At 40.2% G+C, this 13,101-nt stretch overlaps 1 protein-coding gene across 1 annotated transcript; it reads right to left on the reverse strand.

The window, feature by feature from the left end:
- Positions 1 to 2,215: 2,215 nt before the first annotated feature.
- Positions 2,216 to 9,242, reverse strand: LOC135476846 (leucine-rich repeat-containing protein 4B-like). Its single transcript, XM_064756988.1, has 3 exons — positions 8,788 to 9,242; positions 4,589 to 4,687; positions 2,216 to 4,144 (listed from the first exon to the last, which is right to left on the reverse strand). Exons 1-3 carry the CDS (start codon positions 9,199 to 9,201, stop codon positions 3,656 to 3,658), a joined length of 1,002 nt encoding a protein of 333 aa, XP_064613058.1. The 5' UTR covers positions 9,202 to 9,242; the 3' UTR covers positions 2,216 to 3,655.
- Positions 9,243 to 13,101: the final 3,859 nt, after the last annotated feature.

The following is a 13,101-nucleotide window of genomic DNA, read 5'->3' on the forward strand; positions in this document are numbered from 1 at the left end:
TATTTAATTAAGTCTTACAATTTTCACATTGACTGATTGAGAATTGCGAATGCCATATCGTTGCTAGAAGTTAAAGACAGTTATGTCGCAAATGACGCGTTTAAAATCAACTATGAAACGAAAATCATTCGAAGACAGTCGAACGTTTGACAGCTTAAACTGCAACACGAGGGTCGTCGACCACTTATTGTCACAAGGCCCCAAAAGCGGTAAGAGAGGGAAATCTACAAAATCCTTGCCCAATTCCGGTTTTGAACCAAGAATTCTATTCTAAAAATATCTACGCACACATACATTTTTTACTGCGAAATGTCTGAAGGTGACCCTTAAACTGTATCACGGCATTCATCCCATATTCTGACCCAACAATCCACAGGTCGGTTTAACGAATGTGTCGCCAATAAAAGCGTTACCATACATTCAGTAGCATGCGAGTGTTACCAGGAATGTTTAATTCGCAAATGTGACAAAAGAAAATGGGCACAAATGTGGATATTACATTATACGCCAAAGTTTATGCGCAAGACTATCACATTAATGCCAACTGTATAATGAAAAGCCCATCCTGTCCATCTCAAGTTAAATGCCAGACATGTGGATTTGCATTCCAAATGAAGAGTTCCATTGGCTCCAACAGAAATGTCCCGTGACGCCAGCCATAACTTGTGGGTAGGATGACATAACATCTGACATCTGAGATCATTCGTCGCTCCCATTTCTACCATCATGGAGAACTCATGAACCTAGTCTGCTATCAAAGCCATAATGATATAGTCCCCACTATTATTTGAATATAATGGCATATTCGCGGCATATCTATATTTAGAGGAAACAAGCAATTCACTTATCTCATGGTTTCCTATTAATTTGATTATTTTATATTGTAATATTAGATTGAACATGAAAACTGCTGTATCATTGTACCATATTACCCTCCGTATCAACCAAAACAGGGTCGGATTTTTCAATTCACCAGTTTCAGACCGGAATTCGTGGATCATGTGAAATATCCAAAGGGAACATACAATGAGTTTTGCGCGTGCGCGGGTGAGTCCCAAGGTAAAAGCCATAGTTGACATGTTTTGGAGATACAGTTGACACCTGTTTCGGAACCATATGTTGACATCTGGTTCGGAACCACAGTTGACACCTGGGTCGGAATGCAGACATCGTTTACAAAGGTCTTTCCCGATTTGATATGAAACGGTATGTGGTTAAGCATAGGTTGCCGCTGTGGCTATGATACTCCGCCATCTAAGTAATAGGTGTTAACAGACACCTGGAGCTAAGTTTAATCTAAATGTAGTATATTACTCCATCGTTTGTTTTGACTAAGTCCATCATGGTTTTTTTCGAAAACAGGTATGAGCGTCACACAGGCCTAAGTACGATAAAGACGGCGCTTAAGCGAAACAACTTAAAATTTGTCTTGAATAGTTCTTGAATACTACGGTTTTAAAAGGAGGTAATCATTTCTTTTTCACTACCAACTGCTTATAGGTAGACTTATCAAAGTGTACCCAGGCTGCAATTCATTTTGGCCATTTACATACAGGTGTATACAGTTCACAAAATTTCTTTTATTCGGTTGTTGACCGATGGGTGAGATATCCCTGGTAAGTTACTATAACAATTACAAAAAGTTGGGACTGACAGCCAGTCAGATCCAAGCAGCCGGTATATTGAGGGTGCAGTCTTACAACGGTGTTACAACGGGCATATGCTATATGCTTGCAAACAGTCGTGACACGGAGTAACATTGTAAGCTACAGGTACTGACATTTTACAATAGTGAAGATGTCATAGCATTTTATCTCTTAGGAATTGTTGACATTCCAAGTGTCATTTGTTTTGATTGGTGTTTTACGCCGTACTCAAGAATATTTCACTTATACGACGGCGGCCAGCATTATGGTGGATGAAAACCGGGCAGAGCCCGGAGGAAACCCAGGACCATCCGCAGGATACTGCAAGACCTTCCCACGTACGACCGGAGAGGAAGCCAGCATGAGCTGGACTTGAACTCACAGCGACCGCAATTGGTGAGAGACTCCAGGGTCATTACGCTGCGCTAGCGGGCTAACCAACTAAGCCACAGGGGACCCCTCAAGGTATTAGATGTAAACAGTTGTACATATGTACACTTCTTATATAATACATAAATGTTCCCCAACCACTGTTGGTCATCAGATTTTATTGCTGAAAATGTTCCATAGGGATGTTCCATATATAATTTCATCTACCTGAGTTCCTCGTTTTATTTGACCATATTGGCCAATATCCGTCAATACAATATTACACATGAACCATTATAGGTTCTTACAGACCTTTATATTTAGTTTTTATATTTGTTGAAGACAATTTACAAACCAAAGTGGCTGTGGCATGCATATCTGTACATGTATGTCACAGGAAAGTTCTTCAGGAAACGCACACCCTTAAATTGACCTCCACTTTACACGGGAAAAGTCTCCGAGGGTAGCCTAGCTTTTCAAGTAACCAAATAAAACATTATACATGGGATATGAGGCATTCCCTGCGAACTGCTGAAAAGAGTTGGAGTTGTAGCCCGGACACGAAAATCTAATCTATTTATAAAGTATATATAAGGAAAATGGCTATCTAGTTACCATGACAACTGCAAAAATGTAGAAATGTAATTCGTGACACATCGTCACCAGTGCACCTATGTATCAACCAAAAATTGAAACTCTGTGTGGAAAGCTGCTGGAGTTATAGACCGGACACGAAATCATATCTATTTATACAGTACTTATAGGGAAACTGGCGATCTGGTAACCATGACAACAGTGAAAATGAACAAATTTGAGTCGCGACACATTGTCATATGCGTATGTTTGTATCCACCAAATATCAAAACTCTACGCAGAAAAATGTTGGAGTTATAGCCTGGACACGAAATGATATCTATTTATATAGTATACATAGGGAAATGGCAATCTGGTAACCATGACAAATGCAGAAATGGTCAAAATGTGAGTTGCGACACATCGTCATCTGTGTATACATGTATCCACCAAAAATTAAAACTCTACGCAGAAAACTGTTGGAGTAATAGCCTGTACACGAAATGATATCTATTTATATATTTTTATGTTTATATTTATATATCTATTTACACAGGAAAATGGCAATCTGGTAACCATGAGAAATGCAGAAGGTGAAAAGGTGAGTTGCGACACATCGTCATCTGTCGAAAAAAAATTAAAACTCTACGCGGAAAGCTGTTATAGTTCTGGTCCGGACACAAATACGCACACGAGTGCGTAATCGTAAATCGTCATATTGGTCCTATATATTCAGTGTAGATGTCTTCAGTGTGTAAACATAAGCGTTCATCGCGCTGTGTACATCTTGTTCAGCAAGTGCATATACCATCGTTCCGTCGCAGTTTCCTTTCTTCATTGCGGACGGACTCTGGAGGTACGAGTTCAACCAGGGTCAAGGACAGAGAATTTTTGGATTCCCCCGCACTCACTGTTCATTTGACCTTTGTGTCAATAAGTCCACGATGACAGTTTGCGCATTCTGCAGTTATTTCAAGGCCACTTGTCTTCCACCAATAGCGTGCGTAGGCCTATATCTTTACGTCACAGTGTTTGTCAGTAACGGTATCCATACCGGTACCGAGTAATTACAGTCGGGTAAATTCGTCGTCTTGCTCAAAGCCAGGATTGTTATGTTCCCCTGCAATTGTCGCTACTGCTTTTTCTTTTTGTAAAAATGTCCGAGAGTCAAGGTTTTCTATCACAGCTTCCACATCAGACATCGAGCCAGTTCCCTGTTGCGCATCCTCAGTAGAGTTATTATCGTTCGATTTCTCTGCGGAAAGTCTTTGAAACCGTTGTTCGTTGGTATGATGGAGGTTAATGAAGCAAATCATTCCCAGTAAGAAGACGACGGCAACAACCGATACCAGCGACACTGTTAGCTGAACGCGGGGAAGATCTGCCAGGTTCACGTCACGTGATACCTCCTCCAGAACGAGACTCTGCGTCACATTGCCCGCCATGTTTGTGGCTGTCATGACGTACTGGCCGTAAAAGTTCGTCGTGATGTTGGATATGTTCAGGGTGCAGACAAGGACTGTAGAAACCACTGTGGTGTTTATGATTACAAGGGTCTGAAACACAGGTGTGAGAATATACTCCCACGATCGTTTATTTATTTATTTCTTTATTTATTTATGCTGTACAGTTTAGTGGTGTTTGCGGCCATATTTCCTCAAGAATTTTCACTTCTACAATGGTCATTTTTATGGGTGGAGGAACCCGGGTTACACGAAGAAAGAAAACCCACAATTCACCAGGTGCATATACATGCAAATCCGACTGTCTTTACAGCTACAGTAAAATAGCGAGAGCGGAATTTCAACACATGATCTAAGGTCAAAGGTCTAACAGTTCAACCGAACAAGCCCTCTTGCCATCTCAGCCAGCGAGAAACCCTTGCATGAGTATATCATGGTTTAGACTTTACTATTCATTGATGCGTAGGGGGGCATAAGGTTATAACCAAGGCATGCTATTCCCTCAAAAAGGAAGCATACCTGATTGTACGCACTTACTGTGTCGTTGGTAGAGGGACGGTGTGTCCCTAGTCCAAATATATCTCCGTTAGGGAGCTCCCACGTGACCACAGGAAGACCCACATTACTTATGGTTACCTACAAACATATTATTAATATTTTAAATATCGAACCAATTTCTTGCAGAGGGGACAAAACTGTATCAATCAAGTGGCGTTTTTTCCCCTTATTTAAACCTGCTCTTTTGATTTATCGCAAGGGAGTAAAATTAACAAATAACTCAAAGATTACGAGATATTGTGTCGGTGGCAATTAATGTTACGTGTTCGACCCAATTCTCGCGGTTATACACCAGGTAAGCAGTTATATAATATATCGAGGGGCTATTAAAGCGAATAGCGTTAACTTACATGTACTTACATATAATAACGCTATTGGGGCTGTGTGCGTCATTTTGCCAACTGTCCTGTTTCGAAGGATATTGAGTTTGGCTTGCATTAGCATGAGAAATAATCAGCAGAATTTGGTTTTGTCAGATATATGCAGTAATGATGCTTATAAGGACAGTTGGAATAAAACTCTAGAGGTGGCTGTCAACCTGCGAGAACTACCCAACAATTTCTGGACACTTTCTGTTGGGGGAATTTGCAGAAGCGTTTCCTCTTCCGAGCAAAATATATAGACAATCGCTGTCAGAGAGTTCAGCTAGAGTATCTTTCAATAATTTTCCAAAGTCAGTGGCAAAATGTATTTCCACTGGACTGTTGAATAGCGTCGTGTGGAGCTGTCTACTTGACAATTAAGATTATTCGACATATTTTCCTCGAGGAAGAAGAATCATGGCCATAACGACAACTGAAATCCCAAGAAAAAGATGCAACACTGCGTTTGGGTTCGCAAATGCATTCAACAGAGAGATAAGATCGACTCATACCACGCTCTGGTGAATGTAAACCTGGAGAGACTTTTTCAATTGAATTTCGAAGTTTATAGCTGTATTTGTCAATTTTGTTAATTTTTTTTTTTTGCGCCTGTGTATAGGCCTAATTCGCTTTTGGACATAAATGTACTTTTAATTCTTCGTTCTTCAAGGAGATCACCAACGACTTTATTTTCAGACTAAATGTTCCCTAGGCACAATCATGCTATGTTAGCCTGTAAACTGCATTTATAATGTTATGTCAGCTAGTTCCATTTAAAAACCCCATTAAAGTTGGACCTTCTGCCCATTTCGCCCTGGCCAGATAGTATCTGTGAAGAATTTGGCACGGTTTCGTAGTCCACAGACTATAAATTTTTGTAGCCAAGTCGAGCTATAGGCCTACCCGCTGCGACACGGGTATTCATGCAGTCGGGTCAGCTGATTGTGAGTTGTATTGTAGAAGGCTTTGGCCGTTTCTTTTAGAAAATATGGCTCATACGACTACGATCGAGTCCCCCGTAAATCAAAGGACGCTTTTAATGAGATCTGGTCCATATCTGAGAAAATATGGACCAGATCTCATTAAAAGCTGTGGCATTTTTTGGACGTATATAACTTTACAGTTGTCTGCCTTGTGCTATTGCAGTCGCAAGCCACACTTTGGCATGGGATAATCTCGAAATAAGCTGAAAAAGCATAGCGATTGTCTCTTGTTCTGTGTGTTGTACGGAGCCTCAGATGCCTGTAGCGAATGTACCGCTATGACGTCACAAGGCCAACGGATTATAGCGGAGTAGATTTTCTGATGTTTGATCACCAAGTTCTGCCGTTTTTCTTCCATTTTCGACGTTTTAAGAAATCGGAGTCGACTCAAGAGACATCAACCATCTATCTACAATTTGGAATGTGCAGCTCTGGGGATCTACTTGATAGGTTTTTTAAACAGTAAAACATCTGATTCATGTCTTAACAGGCCACAATGATGCACGGATACACGTTATATCTGTTGATAGCTTCTCGCAAGAATAAAAACGCGCCCTATTAGTGTAGAGATTGTCTGGACAGTAGGGATGTGGAAGGCTCATGCGAAAACAAAAACATTTTCCTCATAAAAATGATAATTTAGTAAATATTTACATCTAAGATACAGAAAAAAAGAATTATTTTTTTTTACTAATCATTGTCACAGTAAAGAAGAAAAAAAATCTTTTTGAAGGTGAAAAAAAAAACCAAAAAAAAAAACAGTTTCACTCAAAGTTTTTATGGTTAGAGAGCAACTTACAATCAGACACATGCTATAATGACAATTTACTCTCAGCAAACCAACGACTATCTATTATCTATTATATCTATTCTCAGACAGAATAAGGTATCCACTGCACGACTATTTCGCCGGAAAAACTGACAGTGGATAATCCCCATTACTGAGGTATACATTAACTAGATATCGGATATCTTCTGTTAGGTGTGACCATTTGCCAACTATTACACTGTCGTCGCTCCTCTGACCTTACTTTCTATGCTGTACATCTATCACACTGTCGCCCCTGCTCTGGTTTTACCCTCTATGCTGAACGTGTATCACACTGTCGTCCTTGCTGTAGCTTTACTCTCTATGCTGTACGTCTAGCACACTACGTCGCTCCTCTGGTCTTACTATTTATGCTGTACGTTCAGCACACTCTCTTCGCTCCCCTGGTCTTACTTTCTATGCTGTGCGTCTAGCACACAGTCATCGCTTCTCTGATCTAACTTTCTATGCTGGACGTCTATCACACTGTCGTCGCCCCACAGGTATAACTTTCTATGCTGTACGTCTAGCGCACTGTCGTCGCTCCTTAGGTCTTACTTTTTATGCTGTACGTCTAGCACACTTTTGGCGCTCCTCTGGTCTTACTCTCTATGCTGTACGTCTATCACACTGTCGTCGCTCCTCTGATCTTACTTTCTAAGCTGTACGTCTATCACACTGTTGTCGCTTCTCTGGTCTTACTTTCTATGCTGTACGTCAATTACACTGTCGTCGCTGCTCTGGTCTTACTTTCTACGCTGTACGTCTATCACACTGTCGTCGATGCTCTGGTCTTACTTTCTATGCTGCACGTCTATCATACTGTCGTCGCTTCTCTGGTCTTACTCTCTATGCTGTACGTTTCTATTTTTTTTGGCATTGTCCACTATTCAACTCAGAATGCAAGAATATGTCTACGGTATCTATGAACATCGTTCGTGACATGCTTTTTCCGCGATACAGCCTAATCACAAAAGATAAAACTCTTTTCTGTTCGAAACTGAGCTTTTGTTATCCCGGTTGAGTCTGCAAAAAATCATTTGTATCAGTATAATATATACTTCAACTATATATCCAGGTATTTATAAATATATATTATAAAATAACTCACGTATTACGCGTGTTTTGTTCGGCGTAAGAAAAGGGAACTGTGTTACTGTGAGTTCATGTAAGCCTCTCAGTGAACACTCAATAATAAAATGTAGGGCATATCTATCATCTGTGAAATGTGAAAAGGTGTCGATTTAAACTCGCGCACCACAAATATGAAAATCAAAATGTGTATATATGTGCTTTTATATTCCTTTTAACATACAATTATACAGCTGTACTTTAACTTGGTAACTCAAGCATTTTTTCTTTCAGCTGTATAAACCTTTATAAATTACAAATGTGTATATCCAGTCAGTACCTTTAAATCATTCATTTATAGGCGGCGATGGAAGATGTAAAGCATTTGCAATGTTATAGATTTACACTTTCTAAAGTGTATTATAGATAACACTTATAGAAGATTGCTATGACAATGTTGCCACCTAGCATTGCCTTAACTAACGTTTTCTATCATAAATCTCTAATATGCCTTGCATAATTTGCAAGAAAGCATTATGTTGCATAAAATTTTAAAGATGTTACATTGCACTCAGAATATGCAGCATTTATAGGTTAATCGAATGCATTGATTTTCTGTATTATTTATTTAGTAATTTCCTGTAGTAATGTTGTAATTTTTTAGTAGTTCAGACTGTCAAGCTTTCACTTAGAGTACTGCCTTACCTATGCATGCAGCTCAGCTATGTGGGTACAATAAGAAGTCAATTACACAGAAGTATGCAACTTTCCTATACAAGTCTCCATGGCACTTTACACTTTCTCTTGATCGCTAACACATTATGTGATGTATCTGCGCAGACATGTAATTTTTCTTTCTTTTGCGCATCAAACTTTTGAGAAAAGGCGTACAGCAATAATCATTCAATCATTCACTCACTCATTCCATTATTCGCCCAGGAGTTGGTGTCTCACCTTGAGTTGAGCGAAGTCCGGAAGATGGCCACTGTTGACTGATGACGTCACCACGTAAGGAGCCTCGCACACCATTTCCTCGGTCTTGACATCCGTTACTGGTGTTAGACCGGGAGAAAGAGCATTCACGCATTCGCTGTTGGTCAGATGAAATGTCACGTAATCCCGGAGTTCTGCCCATTCTCGTATCCACCTTAAATTGCAGTCGCATTTCAGACTTAAGTTCTGCAGGGAAACTTCTTCCAGCTGGGGCAAACCATCAACGAGAGCTTCTGGTACAGATCGCAAAAGAGCATTGGAATCTAGTTTTAGAACTTTGAGTTTCGTCATTGGCGTGCTTCCCCAGGCGCTGGTGTCGATTTCCGTCACGTGATCGTTATTCGCTAATCGAAGTTCGACCAGATTTTCCAGCATCGCGAACGCCGCAGACTCAAATGCCCGGAGTTCAGCGCTATCGGAAATATCCAGATGGTGCAAGTTAACTAAACTTTGAAAACTTCGTTGTGGCACGGTTTCGAACTTGTTGCCATTCAGATACAGTTTCGTCACATTTTTTGTGACCGTGAAGCATGAGGATGGTATAGTTGTGAACTGATTATAGCTTAGACGTAATTCATCTAAATCTCCCAATCCAGAACAGCTACTGTTCGTCAACAGGCCTAATTGGTTACCAGCCAAGTCAAGTGTTCTTAAGCTGTTTAAACCGAAGAAGATATCATCTGTGATATGGGTGATAATATTTTCTTGCAATTCAAGAATCTTCACGGACGGTAGTTTCGGTAACCAACCATATTCAAGAATGTTTAAACGGTTTCTGTCTAAGTTAACATGTTCCAATGAGAGAAAGGTTACGCTGTTGTTGGCAAAGCTTTCGATTTTGTTTCTTGACAGATCAAGGGATTTGAGCGATATAGACATGCTGCTGAGAGTCGAAAAATCAAACATGGCCAAATCATTTTCTGATAAGTTCAGTTCCTCCAGATATTCCGTCCCATCAAACGCACCCGGATGGACTGCAGTTATGCCATTTCCTGTCAGCGTCAGAACAACAAGTGACGTCATATTTGCATAGATTCCCTGGTCAAGAAAGGTCAAACTATTGAAGCTAAGGTCAAGACAGGTCAGATATGGAAACCGCTGAAGACTTCCGTTAGGGAGACTCGATATGAAGTTTCTCCCTAAATCAAGATGGCGAGCACCTATTGGGATGTTGCTTGGGAAAGTATGTAGAGATCTGTTCCTAAACGACACATAATCGTGTTCTAAACTGTCGTCATCCGAGACACAACTGCCTTTAATGTGACATAGAAAGTCAGCGAAAACAATTACAAATACCAGGAAACTTAGAACATATCCTCCCATTCTCAGATCGTTTTTAATGCCAAAACGCTGTCCCTGTGCTGCAAAAAGGCGTGTCACGGGTAGCAATGAGTATTCGTCAATGTCCTCTGAGTACCGGTGCTGACGAAAGTCTTTTGATAGCAATGAGTATGCTCTGAAGAGTAAAAATCCAGACTTGATACAGACAGCCCTCAGAGTGTAACTGGTGCTAAAACGCTGTGTCGGTACTGATGAAGCCTTTCGATATCAATGAGTACACTCTAAAATGTAAATATCCAGATTTGATACAGACAGTCCTCAGAGTGTAACTGGTGTAAAACGCTGCGCTGATGCTGATGAAAGTTTTCTGACAGAAATGAGTAGGCCCACGCACTGAAGTGCCAAAAAAAAAAAAAAAAACATTGTTACACGGGCGAGCTGGAAAGCGTTCGTTTCACATCCTGAAAGTAATCAAATTTATTTATCAATTTATTTGATTAATGTTTCACGCCGTGTTCAAAATTATTTCACTTATACGTCCAGCATTATGGTGGTAGGAAACCGTGGAAGTCCGGTATATTTTTGTTTAAATATTTTTAGAACATTTCTGGAATACTACTTTACTAATTAATTCAGCGCTAGTGGCTGACTTTATGTTCACTTTAAATGAGACAGTATGCTTTTTTAATACTTTCAAATCAATTAGGTCCACGATCTCGAGGATTCATCCTCAACACTCCACAGAGTACCCTACACTTCTTCCAACTCAACCCCGTACCGCGCTATAATTTCTATCAAATCCAATTTCAGAACGGCATGTCGTTACTTTTATTATCCTGGGCCTAGTTATTTGTAAGTATATTAGTACTTAGGCACGATATTTAGTCTGGACTACAATACCATTAGATTTGAATTAGGCTAAAATAAGTATTCAGATTTAAGCCTGGCTTAACTTTTAGTACGCTTTTGAACAACCGACCCACGGCCTGACTATCTGAGTATAGTAAATCTATTTGACTGACAACCAAAACAGGCAAATATATTGATGTGACATGCAAGATATTGCAGGTATATACATGCATTACAGATCAGACACCCAAACAAGGTCATACCTGTACGGTGAAGTTTCACAAAAAGTCTGGACATGACACCCGTATCTATCTGGTCGCCACAATCCGTTCTCTGCAAATCACGTTTGGACAAATCCACTTTCTAAAAAGCACCAAGTCTCAACTCCAGCTGAAAATCCCAACCGCCTATTTACCTGCAGATCTGGTGCAGTTTTTTGTAATACGCGTAGGACAGAGCTTGCATTGACCACGTTTGACTGACAGCTATGTATACAATCTACCTGTTGTAAATATGCAGGCTGACACGCCCACCAGACGGCGTGAAGATTTACAACCCCCCACGTATCCAATTTAACCAAGTCGTGTTTCAGTTCAAAGTTAGTTAATTCAGTACCTGACATGTTCAAAGGTCACTTGTATTTGGCCTAGCAATTACAGTCCCGGTATAATGTACTGTTTCGTTTCTGCAGGTAACATAACATCCAGTGCTCTGGTCGTAATAGGACTGTATACAGAGCTATTCTCCACATAATATATAGCAACTGTCAGAAAATATTGAATTATTGCTCTTATATCAAGTACATGCATTCCTATAACCCGAAAATACTTGTTTACATTTTAACTAGGTCACGTTTACAGTTCTTGTATACGTGTGACGTGTGTATATGCCTTTTGTGTCCGCAATATCAGCTATGTAGAGCCTAGACAAAATGATCTGTCTTGAATAGGCTAACACTTTACGCAAGGCTATCCAATGTATAAAAAATACAAATAACATAAAGAAATGCTGTTAATAGAATCAGGTTTTCCATTTAAAGTAGGTAGTGGAACCCCGATAGACTGGAGTTCGAATCTACAGACCGACTATTTGTAACTGTCTGCGACTCAGTGGCAACGGTATCTTAGTAAAAGCGAGATAAGAAAAGCGAGATAAGATAACGTCACACTTCCAGAGTTTCCACCTTTAAGTCTGAACCCCATTCAGACCGTTAAAACGTTCTACAAATGCCTAACGGTATATCTGATACGTCAGATACAACTACTTTTCAGCTGTACTACTAAATATAACCACACCTTTGTATTTGCCATCTTTCGCAGGCGCGTCTGAAGCAATTTGAAAGTGGTACGTCCATCGGTTTACTATCGCAACACAATAGGCGGGGGTCGCCTTGACCCCGGAAGCTTTGGAATGGCAGACGGCTGGAGATGCCCTGAAACAGACATTCCGTTAAAAATAACAGATATATTTTTTGAGTGTACTTATTTTAATGGTCAAACTTTTCCTGTTCTTCGGAACATGCAGCCTGTCCGTGTACAGTTTTATTATGTTGGGAACGTATTGATGTCTTGATGTAAACCGCTTCTGTTACCTGTTTGTTTTAAACGATCTCATATTCCATGTAACTTTATCGATCCACCTCAAATTGCAGCCGCATTTTAGGCTTAAATTCTGCGTGAGATTTCTTCGAGCTGAGGTAAAAGAGCATCGTTGTTCGCCAATCGCAGTTGGACTAGATTTTCATATGTTTCATATGTCCTTTTGATGTAAACGATATCCTATTCTATATACCTTTATTTGTTTGACTAGTGGCATAATATGACAATATGTTGCTCTGTATGTAAATGCCAGGCATCGTAGATGTTCATTTCAATGGAGTTTGCCATTTGACCATTTGTCAACTACTTGTATTACACTGTTGCTGCTCTTGTTTTATTTATTTATTTATTTATTTTATCGGTGTTTTATGCCGTACTCAAGAATATTTCACATACACGACGGCGACCGACGACCGGGCAGAGCCCGGGAGAATCGCCAAGACCATCAACAGGTTGCTGTCAGACCGTCCCACGTACGGCCGGAGAAGAAGCCAGCATGAGCTGAACTTGAACTCACATCGACTGCACTGGTGAGAAGCTCCTGGGC

Source organism: Liolophura sinensis, chromosome 10 (genome assembly GCF_032854445.1).
Source record: "Liolophura sinensis isolate JHLJ2023 chromosome 10, CUHK_Ljap_v2, whole genome shotgun sequence".
Taxonomy (NCBI): Eukaryota; Metazoa; Mollusca; class Polyplacophora; order Chitonida; family Chitonidae; genus Liolophura; species Liolophura sinensis.